The sequence below is a fragment of the Channa argus genome, chromosome 1 (genome assembly GCF_033026475.1).
Source record: "Channa argus isolate prfri chromosome 1, Channa argus male v1.0, whole genome shotgun sequence".
Taxonomy (NCBI): Eukaryota; Metazoa; Chordata; class Actinopteri; order Anabantiformes; family Channidae; genus Channa; species Channa argus.
In genome coordinates this window covers 25,059,129-25,073,624 of record NC_090197.1, presented here as the reverse complement: position 1 = coordinate 25,073,624, position 14,496 = coordinate 25,059,129, and the positions used below count along the sequence as shown (strand labels likewise).

Below are 14,496 nucleotides of genomic sequence, written 5' to 3'. Positions count from 1 at the left end.
TATAATAGCACATTTTAATATTTTTCTAAACCAATATTTGCTCATAACTCCTACCATCAAAGGATTTGTTCTTTCTAAATAACCGCAGCTAAGTTGAAAAATGTTATTAGACTCTAAAACAATAGATGTTTTGTTCTTCAAACTCCAATCAAAAGCTGTCACATGGGTGCAGTTGAGCACATGTTGGCTATAAAAAGCTCCTATTTCCCATACTTTTAATTAATGACAATCTTGCCGCACTGGCTGTCACCTTTACCAGCACCACAAAAATATCCCTGTGATTGATTTAATGCCAGCATATTAAAACAAAATAAAAAAATATTACTGAAGTTATTTTGACCATGAAATTGTTGCAGCTGTTACATTTACCCACTGCAATGTCTTGTGTAACCCTATAAATTCAACTGTGTCAGTAAACTGCGAGAAGAGAAATACACAATATGTGACAGCTTAATATAAAAGAAAAATTTACTGACTTTATGTGCAGCTCAGCAGAGGTGTTCAAATGAAAACAAAAAGCTTTCACCTGCACACATAAAATGTGAAAATGTGTTGGAGCTGAAATGGAATGATGCTAACTCATCCGTTCATAGGTCTGCATGTAACAGTTAGCTCCAGCTGTTGGCCATTTATCAGTCCTCACTGCTGGTCGATATAGCAGTGCATAGATTATTGGGCGTAATCACTCTCTGTGAAGCTATTTAGATCTCAGTCTCCAGTGAGGAATCATGCTTATGACTGTGCATGCTCTAGCCAAAACACTGCTGCATTTCCTAAACACACCAGATAGTCCCTGTATATCAGCAGGCCTTTTGGACATCTGTTTGTGTGTGTGTGTGTGTGTTTGTGTGTGTGTGGAAAGAACTTGCTGCAATGTGATAGGTGCACTGGAGACTCCTGAACAAAGTCACTGAGTTGATTCTTCTATCAGCCTGAATTCTTTAATGAAAACACCATCTGCTGTCCTTTTTGTGATACCAGTTGCCATGATGATGAGCCTGTATCATGTTGCACAGTGTGATGCAGCTTCATAAATTAAGTATTCAAGAGCTCCAAGCATGATGGTTGGCAGATTAACATATACTCTATTCTGAATGCCATGCTATGACTATTGTTTACTGGTTCTTTTCAGTGCTGATTCATGATGCAAGAGACAGTGAGATTACCACTGAAGACTGTTCCGAAAGCTGACATTTAGACTTAGATAAGGTCTGGATGCCCTTTTGGGCAGTTTTCAAAACAACTCCTGTCCTCATTTTTATTGCAGGTGAATGCAGCAGTTAGTGGCTGAGTTGCATACTGCCCAGTCAGATTCTAGCTGGATTCTAGTGATTCTTATATGAAATTTTATTTCTACTAGTATCACCTGTCTTTCTGAAATGTAAGGAGAATCACACTTTCACAACAGAGTTTGGCTATACTTCATAAATATACAAATATGCTTGTTCCTATTTGGCTCAGTTAGAAATCCAAGAAAGACTTTAAGACGTTTTTATGCTAATTACTGCAATTAGGACACTAAAGACTGTTCCTTAATTGCTCCATGAACTGTCAGAGTCATTGCTGCTGCTTTGTTGAAAAACGGCTCGATGCAAATGTTGCTTTTATCTCTTAGAGTATTTTACAGCTTATGCCATAAGTATGATTCCTAGATGTCTTTAAAACCCTATTTCCAAAAAAGTTGGGAAGCTGAGTAAAACGTAAATAAAAACAGAATGCAATGATTTGCAAATCTCATCAAACCATATTTAATTCACAATAGAACATAAGCAACATATCAGATTTTGAAACTGAGACATTTTACCATTTCATGGAAAATATTAGCTAATTTTGAACAAAATAAATAATTTGTTCCAAAACGAAACGCACAGCATCACATGATATAGCCTTGTTGACCCTGCGGAGCAGGTACCTGCTGGCCTCTAGCTATTTCTATTTTTAATAAAAGATAACAGCCAATGAATGGCGTGATAGAAACCAAAGGGAATGAGCAGTTTTCAAGAATTTCAGATTTTTTTTAAATCACCTTCAGGAGCAGGCAGAGGTGATAAGGAAACAACAGCTAACAAGATTAACACACCTGGTATTTAATATTGTGTTGTTCCTTGTCACTTTTCCTCTACCTGAGGTCAACACAATGCTTGAAAACACACCTCTGTTCATTTGCCTAATACCTTGCCTGGTGCATGTGCACATGGGTGTCCACATACTTCTGACATGTGGTAAACCTAGTACATTCCCTGTGAAATAACCTTTACATATTTGAACTAGAGTATTTACCAGAAGGGGTTTCACTCAGACGCTGTTGGAAGCTGTGGGAGGATGAACATGGTGAGAGTGAAACTTTTTAACAGGTCATTCACATCTTTTTCTTCTTTCTGAGTCTCACAGTGGCTGGTTAACAGGATGCTGTCTGGTGATAGCTCCACACTGCTGTAGAATTGCAGAAAAAAAAATGCAATCCTTCTGACTTGAAAGTGTCGATACAAGTGTGTTTCTCATTAACTTGATGTCAGACACAAAGAATGTTGACTTTTTTCATGCCTCAAGCTTCTGCCCTATTTTGATGACTTGTTGAATTGTTGTGTTTCTCTTAAAGCTCTGTTGTTCATGCTTGCAAAAGGTTTTATAGGGCAGTGCTGACATTTAAAGAAAGAGAGTAAAACTAACTAATAACAGACATATGTAATATCAAATGGTTAGAAAAGAGTCTACTGAAGGTTTTCTCCTGTGTATCTGCATGCCAATTGAGTATTTGCAGTACTCAGTTGGTCTGCGAAGAAAATAGCCTCCTTGTCTTTCATCTCTGATCACTTATAGTTCTATGCGTGTTGAAAAATAATGGGAAGAATGTTTGATAGAGCTAGTGTTATTTTCATGTAAATATTTTTAGCTGGTTAGCAGTAATGAGTTAATATTGGATGGTAGCAATGAGGAAAATTCTTCTTCCTCTTTACAGGGCTCCAGTTTCCTGCCTGTGTACACGTGGATTATTTCACAATGTTCTTCGTGTATCAGCTCCTATCTGTATTCTTGCATTAAATGTGTGAGCTCAAAGTTCTTGGAGCACTTGTGGACACTAACTTTTGTTAGCAGATATTACATAACAATATGTAACAATAACAACAATAACAGCAAAACATATTGTTTATCAGCAAAGAGCAATTAATCGTTCACTAGAGAGTTGCTCTTATAATCACCTCCAACATTCTCTTCACCCACAGCCAAACTTAAAGGAATTCTTAGAAACCCAGACATTTTATGTGAAAGGGTGATGTAGACAGGCTGACTGAAGTGGGGATTACTGCACTTAATCATTGAACAGCATGTAGCAGTGTGTCTAAGGATGGGATTCCTCATTATAAAGCTTATTACTCAAACAGTGTCGCAAGAAAAATGTTTTCCTCAAAAAGATCTCCTAAGATTTCTTTTGAAAAACAAACAAAGCCAAATTTAATAAAAGCCACATTATGGGAACATTCTAAAAAAAAAGCATGGTTTTATTATTACATTTTTTTCAACACTGTAATGAATTTCATACAGTCTGCTATTAGGGCCCTTACAGCCCTTTCAAAAAATTAAAGGGATACTCTTAGTGTTGGACTCAGGTTGCCTGAGGAGCAGGGGCAAAAACATCTAAAGGGCACCATAGTCAGTGGGCTCCTATCAGTATAGAACAACAGGCATGTTTGTCTTTTTCATTGATGAAATTAGCATGACATCATGTTTTCCATCATGTTTGCCTTTACAAATAGGAGCAGAAATGTTTTTCACTTCTAACAGAGACACTGTGCAAGAAGATTATGAGGATGAATTATTATTAACTTCAATTATTAACTACACAACAGCAATGAATCCAATCCATTGATCTATCTATTCACACTCTGAATAACATATCCTGTTAAGGTCTGCAAGCATCGTTGGGCTTTATTCAACTTTGCTCCACTGTAGCGCCACCTTAGACAGCACTTTATTGCATTTCCTCTAAGACACTAAAACGCTATATAAAGCTATTACTATGACTAACTCCTTTTATATTACACTGGCATTCAACTAATTGTTATTATCAAAATGCAGATTAGTGCAGTTTTACAATTGATGACATCATTGGTATACAAGTGTAATGTACAATTTACATTTTTTCAAGTGTAATACATATACGCAATACGTATATCTACTGTCAGCGATTTGCATAATGCATGCATAATGCAGTATATTTATCAAAGTTGATATTTGATCTGATATTTGATATTATGATATTCAAGTGATTTCAGGTGAAGTTGAGGTAAAAGGTATTTTTGACCAAGGTGTGGAGTTATTACACTGTCACGTTTGTTTTGCGTGCAGCAGTAACACATAGTACATAGTGTTCTTGCAATTCCTGTCATTGAGGATGTGGTGGCTGTTGTGAAGAAATGATAAAGTCACAGCTTAGAGGAGGAAGCACTCAGCCACAGCCTTCAAATTGCTGCTCTGACCAGAGGCATAAAACATACATAAAAAACTGTGTTAGCCCATGAATGAACCAGCCTTCCAAGCTCAGATTCTCTTAAATGTTTGCAGTTGTAAGAAGCCTTAAAGAAAGAGTGGGTGGGTATGGTTAACAGTTTAACTTGTTGACTGAAGATCAAAAAGTTTTGTTTCCAGTTTTTGTCATAGTGTCCCACAACTCAGTGCGGTCTGATACTGGGTATTGCAGGCGATCTCTTGAGTCTGTCAAGGTGTATTTCAAAGACTGTTTGATGCCAAACAGTCAAAGTTTTTAACGCTTCAACACTACACTTGAAGCATGTGAATTATCTCACGCTAAAGATACAATAAACACTGATAACAGTCGTGTTGGTACTTTTGGTAAATAATTCCTTTAAACTGTAATTTGATAAGAACTACTGTATCATTGTGGATCACTTTCAGTTAGCATGTCCTTGGGTGGGTTCCATGGATGTACAAAGGGAGCTAGATATACACAGCCTTGCTGCCAGATTCCTGTGTTCAACAGCAGTACTCAGAGAAGTCAAGGTCAAGTTTTTTTTATCCTATTCTGATTCCTCCACATTGTGCTTTTGCTATATTCAGAGGCGTATCATCAGGCAAGGTAAACCAATCAAATCTTTGGGCAGAGGTTTGAAATTGAAGAACACACACACACACACACATAGCTGCTCATATTGGCACATTTTTCAGTGACAAAAACCTCCTGAAACCTCCAATACAGGCACCAGATATTGCACCACCACTGCCCAAAGAATCCCCATAAATGGGGCCCTTTCTAGCTACCAGGGGGCCTCGATGAGCTTCTTTGCCTGGGGCCCACCCATAGTATAGGATTACCACTGACTATATTTACCCAAATGTTGATTACATACAGCAGTCACCACAGTGGATCATGTGGTCCGCACATTAATTTGACCCAGGTTTTTTTTTATGCCAGATGCCCTTCCTGAAGCAAGCCTCCCCAGTTTTGCCAGGATTGGCACTGCACTGGCTTGTGCATTCTCAGCTGTTAGAGTTGAGCATTTATGGGGTTCAGTATCCTGCCCAGGGACACTTACATATGGCATCGCTTCACTTCTCTCAAAATGTACAATTAGAAATGAATGCTTGTTCAAAATGAAGTTGACACAAAGATAAGTGGCACAAAGACACAAAGATATCAAAGATAAGTGGACACACAAAAATGCCTTTATTCTCCCTTCAACAAACAGCAAGCAGAGGAAAAAAGCTCTGTTGTGGTTATAAAAAGTTATAGCAGATGAAATCTGCACCTTAAAGTGTGTGAGGTTCATCAGAAAAACATGAACGATGCCTGCACTCTTTCGCCTATGCTGTCACATTTATTTTTTATTTAGTATATACTGTATTTTAGTATTCAGTATAACAATGTTTTAATTTCAGTGGATTTATAGCCATTTAAAGTAATAATAATATATTTAATTATTATATTTTGCACAAAATAATCGTGATTAGGATTCTAAACACATGTAAAAATGCTGATTGCAAGGTTTAAGAACATTCCACGGAAAAAAACTCACCAAAATGGCAAAGAAGCTCCACTGCCAAACAGAGGTTTGGCGGTGTAAATGCAGAGCAACGCAGTCTACACCGGGGAAAAGGCATGAATGCTAACAATAACACAGGCTCTGCTTAGATTTAACTCATAAGCAAAAATCTTAACTTTGAATGTTTTAACAAAAACATTCCCATTTTATTTGCCGGTAGGATGCAAGTCATATGCTCTTAGTCCAACTCCCGTGTAGTTGTCCACTGGGTCTTTGTCAAGTCCTTTCAGTCTTGACTCACTCAGGTCTACCCCAAAAGTACTAATGTTATTCAAGCTGGGTTGGTGTGTAAAGAAAGGCATCACTGTCTGGTTTTGGTATTTAAGGCCAGCAAGAAGGCTGCAACATGTTACACTGGCTGCGGTTTAAATTGCTCAGCACTTTCTCATCAGGGAAGAATGTGGATTCTTACAGGATTTCTGGCTGTTTGTTGCAAGTTAAGGGTAGGAATCAATATGTGCACATATGGTACAAGCAAAGAAAAGGGAGGACTCGCTGTAAGTCCATGTCTGTGTTCTCAGAAAAGGGAAATACCCTGGGGGTTTCTGTGGGTTTGACAGGTTCTGTTCTTGTGTACTTGAAAAGAGAAAAATTGAGTTTTTTCTCTATGAAACCATTGGTTTCGTCTGTCGTCAGTATGACACACCTTGAATGTTGTTGCCACCATGCTTGCATTACACCAACCCCTTATATGTACACTATATTTATCAGCCCTAGAGGTGCTCTAGTTTGGATTTTAAAAGAAAATCCCAGCAAAGTCAGCGGGGAGTCAGCATTCAAACAGTGAAGTAATATTGCCATCCAGCCGAAGCTACACAGAGTTCAGCCTAGTATTTCTCTGTTTTAAAAGTATAAACAAATTCAGATGGAGCATGTAGGAAAGTGGTAAACGCCAAAGCTTGATGAAAAGGCATAGTGGACTAGGGCAGGCCTGCTCTCTGCAACTGCAGCTAATTTACGCCTGCAGCGCACGTCCATTATTGTCACTTTTGTTTATTTGGGATACTAATGTGCAGAAATGGCAATTAGAGACCCACAAAAAGCACTCAGCTGTATAATTTTAACCCTTTCAGAATAATTTGTGGTCTGTGGACCTCCTATGTGGTGGAGTCAAGTTGTCTTGAAATACCTCCCTTTGACCACCTATAGTACTGTAGGTGTCTGTTGGAGAAAATATGGTTTCTTTTAAAGTCTGCTTCTTCTGTTGTTACAGTCTTTTTTCTGCTTTTTCTGCGGCAAAGATAAAACTGCTCAGTACTAAAATCTTGTATGGCAACAGGTCTTCAGCATTCTAAACAATATTTATATTTCTCCAAATTAACATAAAGATAATTCAATAACAAACTATAAGTTGTATAAGTTTCACCTGTTTGTTTGTTAAAGAGCACCAAGTGTATCAATAGAAGAAATGTGCATTTACAGTTGTGAAAAAACAAAACACTCTGGGAACCGAAAGTACCCTCCTACATGGAAAATCAGTGAAATGATAGAACGGTAGTATTTATACATGTTTATGAGAGAATTTGATAATAGTTTTGTTTGTCCCCAGGCCTAACAAATGTCGGTAATTCTCTTACTTGAAACAAGATTCAGAACTTTGCTTTGAGAAGCACATATTTAGGGATGCTTTGTCTCAGCATCTGGTGTATGAGCCAGCTGTTTTCCTCTGGTCTCCTTGCTCAGGCAATAGTCTCTGCTTCTGTCTGTGATAAAGAAATATGATAGGAAGTTATTTATAAAAATGTCCACATGGGGACAGATGCTCAGTCTCTGCGGTATATTGTTATCTCGCCGCCCTGCTGTGACCTGCAGTCTTTTACTGTGTGTGCATCATTATGTACATTACAGCCCATTCCTTGTCCTGTATTTCTTCCATGTATCATCATACTGGTTCCAGCCAGAAAATGCTTGGCCTTCGCTCTGTCTGCTGTAAGGATGAAGCAGCTTTTGGGCCTCACCCAGCTGTTGTCTGAATATTAAATGCACTCTAGGGGAAAATGCCGCAAATCGAAGCACAGTTTCCCATAATGCTTTTCAACCCAGCTGTTGTTCCGGTGCAGAGGAATTATGAAAGCTGTAATACTTTTTGCATTTTCTTTTTTTTTTTCCCTGAGCTTGTTGACATTTTGAAACAGCAGGCAGAGTAACAAAATGGAGATCTTAAAGGCTGGTTGATATAGCTGAGATGTGGAGTGTTTAGTTTCTTATCGTTACTGTATGTTTTGTTTTGTGGTTAGAGCAGGTAAAGTATTGTTCAGCTCAGGACATGATGTAATGTAGAAAATGTTATCCAACTGAAAATAACCCCTGGGGTACATAGGTATTATTTCTTGTTAACAGAGTTACAGAGCACACTGTATTTATTCCTTGCTCTTGCACTCACTTGTATGAAAAGTTCTGAAAAACTGTGTCATCAGACTCTGTCGAGTACTACTCTGGGATTTAATTGCAGTGAAGTGGAATGTTGCTGTAAGAAATCATCCCAGTCTATTAGATTTATAAGCTAAATGTTTTATTTTTCTTTTTTTCAATTTTTTTTACCGCTTTAAGTGCATCTAAAATGATGGCCTAAAAAGACTTTTATCTTCTAAAAGGATGTAATCTAAATTGGAAGTCTTGTGTAAATGGACTAAATACAGTCCTAGGTTAGTTGTATCCACAATCACATGGGAACATTAGTATAGAGCAGTATGTCCTAAACTATTCCCAACTTTGACCCTTGGAAGGTGTTTTTGGGTGGATTCTGACAGAAGTTTCTGCTCAGAAAGACAAATTGTGTGCCAGGGGCAAGTGTAAACCCAGACACTGCAGTTTGATTCTGCTTCTCTTTTTGCTTAAAAGTACTGTACTGTATGGTGAGTCTGTGAAAATATTAGATATAGACATTGGTTTCAGCTATTTATCATTCTAAACTGAGAGTAGGCATATTTGGAATTGTGAAAATCCTATTTGATGATACCACCTGCAGCAAGACAACCGGTTCTAAAAAAAGAAAATGAAAGCATTTACATTTTTCTCCTGGTTTGCATGGGAACACAATGGACTGAGCCACTGAGTAAGATACACACATTGACAAAATTGTTGGTAGCCTTTTGTTAAAGAAAGAAAAACCCAGAATGGTCACTTAAATAACTTGAAACTGAAAAAAGTAATAATATATAATAATTAAAACTAATTAACTAATGAAAATCAATACATTGTTTTTGAATTTTGGTTCAACAGGAGCATTTTAAAAACAAACTAATGAAATTGGCCTGGACAAAAAAGAGTGTACCCTTAATATTTATAACATTTTGTTTCACAACCTTTTGAGGCGATAATTTACAAAGAGACTTCTGCATCTGATAAACCAATGATAAACGGTAAATGGCTGCCTATATAGCAGTTTTATTCAAATCACTTTAAAATGTTGTTACTCATTCACCCTTTCATACACACTCACACAGAGACTGATGGCAGTGGCATGCAAGGTGGGACAGTGGCGCAGGAGGTAGAGAAGTCACCCGCCAATCCCACAGATGTTAGTTTAATCCCCAGCTCCTCAGGTAACATGTTGAATTGTCCTTGAGCAAGACAATGAACCCCAACTTAGTTGCTTAGCCAGCTGCAGAGCAGCTCCCCCACCAGTGTGTGTGATTGTGAGTGCAGCAGCCTGACAATAAATTATTCTATTCACAAGGATTATAATGTCAAATCTTGCAACTTTTCTTCGAATAAGAATAATAAATGAGAAAAAAATGAGCCAGACCCCCTGTATCTCACATCTCAAGTATCACTTCTATCTCAGCTATTTCTTTAAGTAAATATTATGACAAATGTGTCAAAAAAATGACTAGAATGAGAATCACAGCTTTGTTTCTCAGTGGTAGAACAGCAGTAAAATTTAATCTGGTGTATATGTAGCCTAGTGTAGTATAAAATATGCACACTTTAGCATATTTTAGTAGTCAGTGTTTCTGGGTTGTCCCTCTTCATGTCCAAAGCCACAATGCCTCCAATGTCTACGATGAGTACATATCTATTATCACATTTTATTCTGTATGCAGTATACACTGTACAGTATGATTTGCAGAAATAGAAAATAGCTTTACTGCTATTTCCAAACTTGCTGGGCCCAGTGACTGCTTTTAAATGTATGTAATTTCAGGTTTCTATGCTATTATAACTGCACTGTAAATAAAACCCAGTGATTCCTAGTTTGCTGGGTAACAAGAAATAACATGTAAATCATACAGTTTGGGAGTTGTTTGAAGAGTGAAGCTAACAGTTCCCCGTGGCTTCATTCATTATGCCAGGCTAGGCCAACGTGTTCTGGGTTAATGTCTGTATCATTTTCCCTCATTTGATGCCAGAGTGCCTGTGTGAGTTCATATTTAAAGTTGTCTGATCACCCAAGTCATGCTAAATTTTTTACATTTCCTGTTTTTAACTGTTTTTATTTTTACAGGTACCTCACAGAGTCTTAATCATAACTTTCTCACCCTGTGTTTGCAGTTGCAGTAAAATGTGTGCACCCTGTATTTTATTTTGTTTAATGGGTTCTAAAATTTACCTTGTACATGGTCAAAGCTCAGTCTGCCTCTTTTTCATTTTATAAATCTCAAATGTTCCATGCATTGCATGCAATAGTCTCTGTCCAACTGCTGCAGGTAAATGTGACAAATCAACAGCATAGGCAAGGAAGACATTTGAACCTGATTCTTGATTAGCACAGTGACAGGATATATGCCTCTGTGAACTGATGCCCAGCCTCCTCTTCCTGTAGCTTATCATCTGAATCAGATGGATTCCTCCTGTTGGGTCTCATCTGCAGGACAGTGTAACTCAGTGTATGTGGTGGTGGACTCACAAGGACAGCCAGTGAAGGGCATTTAGCTTCCTGATTTCTCAGCTTACCAAGTGCCACTTATAGTACAGACAGATGTAGAGTGTCAGTAGAGACACATTCTGCTGTGTGTCATATACAGTAACAGTCAGACAGATGGAGAAGATGCTGCTACAGACCTCGGTGGGCTCCCTCCTGTGATAGAGACTGCTAAATTTGCTTCTGTGGCCTTCGTTGCCCTACTGCTGTTTATGTATTATTAATTATTAGTCTCCTGACTTGTTGTTTCAGGAAAAGCATGTGTACAAGGTAGTGCATCCAGTATTGATGAGAACAGACCTGCAGTTGGTCAGGAACATAATGGCAAACGATTTTTGTAGAATATATAAATGGGTTAATCTTTGCATATTTTTAGTTTATTACAATTTATATGCAATCTAATTCATTCCAATACAGTGGCTCTGCCATGAATTCTACTTTTACATGGTTATAATTTATCAGTTTTTAGGTTGAAACTGTCAGAAAGGCAATAATTCTACTATGTGTTTATTATTGATATCAATGTGGGTAGTCGTACTGAAGTGCATTATAAGAAGAGGTGGTTCTTATGTTTTGGCCCCCCTATTTAAGGGGGGGGGGGCAAAACATCAGGTGAATCGAGGTGAGTTATAACCTTGTAAAAGTAGAAGTCATGGCAGAGCCACTGTCATGTCCAGCTGTTAAGGTGTGGAATAAGTGACTCTATGTTAAAGAAACGATCCATCCTTTGTCTTTTACTGCTTATCCTGTTCAGGATGGAGAGGCAGGGTAAACCCTAGACAGCTCTAGTCTATCTCAGGGCCAACACAGAGAGACAATCATTCACACTAACATTCACATCTACGGGCAATTTAGAGTCACCAATTAAACTAACATGCACGACTTTGAACTGTGGGAGGAAACTGCAATACCCAGAGGAAACCCATGCAAGCATGAACATTCAGGTATGAAACTCCACACAGAAAGGCCACGGCCGGAAGGCAGGCTTAACCGCTAACCACTCCACCACTGTGCTGCCATACTGAATTGAAACTGGATTGACATACAGTTAGTTATAAAATGAATTATATTATTTAAATTGTAAAATTAAAAGAAAATTGTTACATTGGATAAACAAGAAGAGATGCATAGATGTATAACTTTAATTACAGTTTACAAGATCATGAAAAAAATGTAAAAGTAAAACAAGCTAAATACCATATACACCAACTATAAAGTACATTGAGACAAAAAGTCAAATAAACTCATAAATAGTAGGACAAAGGCTTTATTATTAATGAAGTGTAGCTTGTGGGGTTTCATGTGTGACCACTAGATGTCACCCTACACTAATGCAGAATGTGCAGAGCATTAACCACCTATACACTCTGTGTGCAAGATTCTCTTAAAAAGACTGGCAACAAAGTAATAGCTGTGTGTCTGAATGTCCCAAGAGAGACATGCACACCTCTTTCAAACTCTTATACCAAACCAAGAGGCTGATTACACTCAATTAGCATCTCTTTTTCATCCTCACACAGTTGTAGTTTTTAATATAACGGCTCAGCAGGGCTTGAAGAGCTGTGCGCACAGAATACCTTAGTGCAGGATGTAGATGTTAAAAGCTTAAACAGATTTAATTGATGTTTTCTTGGATGTGCTTGCAGCTAAATGTGCACCCAGATGTCTGAGGAGGCTCTGAGGATGACGTCTTGGCCTTGAACCCCACCAGTATGTCAGGTAAGACTTCTGTTCTGATTAACACCTCAACAGCAAATACCCACAATTGTATAACCCCAGGTTTACCCTCATGATTTATAAGGTGCAACTTCATTTAGTAATATGCAAATTTTGGGTATCAGGCTAGCACTACCATGAGCTTCAGCATCAATCCACTCTATTCTCTACACATGATCAGTGGCAGTGAGTGGCGTCATTTCACAACCATGGTCCAGAAGGAACTAGACATGGTGACCGAATGAGGTCAGTCCTAGGGGTGCTCTGAAATGTAGAGAAATGACCACCAAGCTAATAGGTTCTGTTGATGATGTCACTGTGCTCCTGTGAAAACTATACAGCACACCCAGAAAAGAGCCTATTAGTTGTATTCATTGTCAAAATGCATACAACTGTATGCAACTTCCACATCCATTTAAGCACCAGAATGGATCTAACTGGAATTTCCCTAATGTTGTCCGAAGTCATTTACTTCAAAAACCAGAGATCCCTCTTACCTTTGAGCTCTACTAAATTGACACCAGAACAGATTTGTTTCTGGCAGACAGTAAAAACAGTGGTGATATGTAACTAAGTACATTTACTTAAGTTGTGTAAGGTATTTTTTACTTAACGAGAATATTTACATTTGTTGCTACTTCATAGCTCAATTTGACTGTGTTCAGAGTTAATATAATGCTTACACTAATTCGTCAATAATTATAATTCAATAATTTTATATTCATTGATGTGATCTCTCTATGATCTGCATAAGGAGTACTTTCACTTTTTTGTGTAATTCTTTGCTACTTTTGAATGCAGGACCTATTCCTAAGTAACACAGTATTTCTTTACTGTGATATTGCTACTTGTACTCAAGTAAATGACTAGAGTTCTTCTTCCACAACTGAGTAATATGCAGTCATGCTCTGATAATATCTGGGACATGGTGAATACAAAAACATCACACTGCCTCTGTGACCTGCTCTTTGTTCCACCTTGTAGTATGCACAGAACCTACAGCTGATCATGTGTAGAGGGCCTTAAAATATCTCCACTTTACTGCCATAATATTGTTGGCATTCGAGTCAGTCAGTAAGGTAAAGTTTTAGTCGCTGGTGCAGGAAAAGGAAAACTGGAAAATGTGGTCTAACACTGTCTATAATCAGTCTTCTGCTTTTAAATAATATGTTGAACCAAAACTAAAAAACAATATAAACAAGTAAAATCTCAGATCTACAGTCAATCAGAACTTTTTATGTTTGATAAAAATCATTTGGAATGTGGAAAAAGCCACTGTGCACCAAAGTGTCCTTTCTATAAACAGGTTGTCCAATATAATAAACAGACAGTGTTGACTTTGCACAGATAGTGAGCAGGGTGAATGGGCTGTCATGTGTAGATTTAGCCAGTCCCTGCGACCTTGCTGACCTGACACATACAGATTGTATTGATAGCAGCAGAGTGAACAGATACAAGCTTACACTTATCACATGCACCTCATCCCCTCATTCACACCAACATACTATGACAAAGGGATGTTTTTGATGCTGTTGTCTGAATGCTGTAAATGCTGAGCAGCATCAGTCTGCCTCTCTCATACATATAATATACATAAATCCAGCATGTTTGCTTCTGCCCATTGCTGCGATACCTCAACAACACTGCCATCGGGGAGGTCAAGCCTGTCCAATTTTCTGGATAAATACCAGATTTACATTTTTAACCAATTTTAATGAATAATTTTTATATCAAAGTGATCATCTAAGTGCACAGTAGTACAAAAAATGTTCCTGGCAATTTAGATAGTCAAACATAGGATCACCTGTAGTAGTACAACAATAAACTGGGTTTTAAAGCCTATGTTAATAATAGGTT

General features: G+C 37.9%; 1 protein-coding gene across 6 annotated transcripts in view; it reads left to right on the top strand.

The window, feature by feature from the left end:
• thrb (thyroid hormone receptor beta) overlaps positions 1–14,496 on the top strand; it is a 97,391-nt gene that overhangs the window by 58,065 nt on the left and 24,830 nt on the right. For 5 of the 6 annotated variants that reach the window (XM_067508948.1, XM_067508959.1, XM_067508986.1 and 2 more), the window contains one exon: positions 12,570–12,642. In XM_067508948.1, the coding sequence (XP_067365049.1) occupies positions 12,636–12,642 (7 nt within the window). In that variant the 5' untranslated portion in view covers positions 12,570–12,635. Of the gene's footprint in view, positions 1–4,078; positions 11,868–12,569; positions 12,643–14,496 lie in introns of those variants that run through there. The other variant, XM_067508967.1, reaches the window with a different exon arrangement.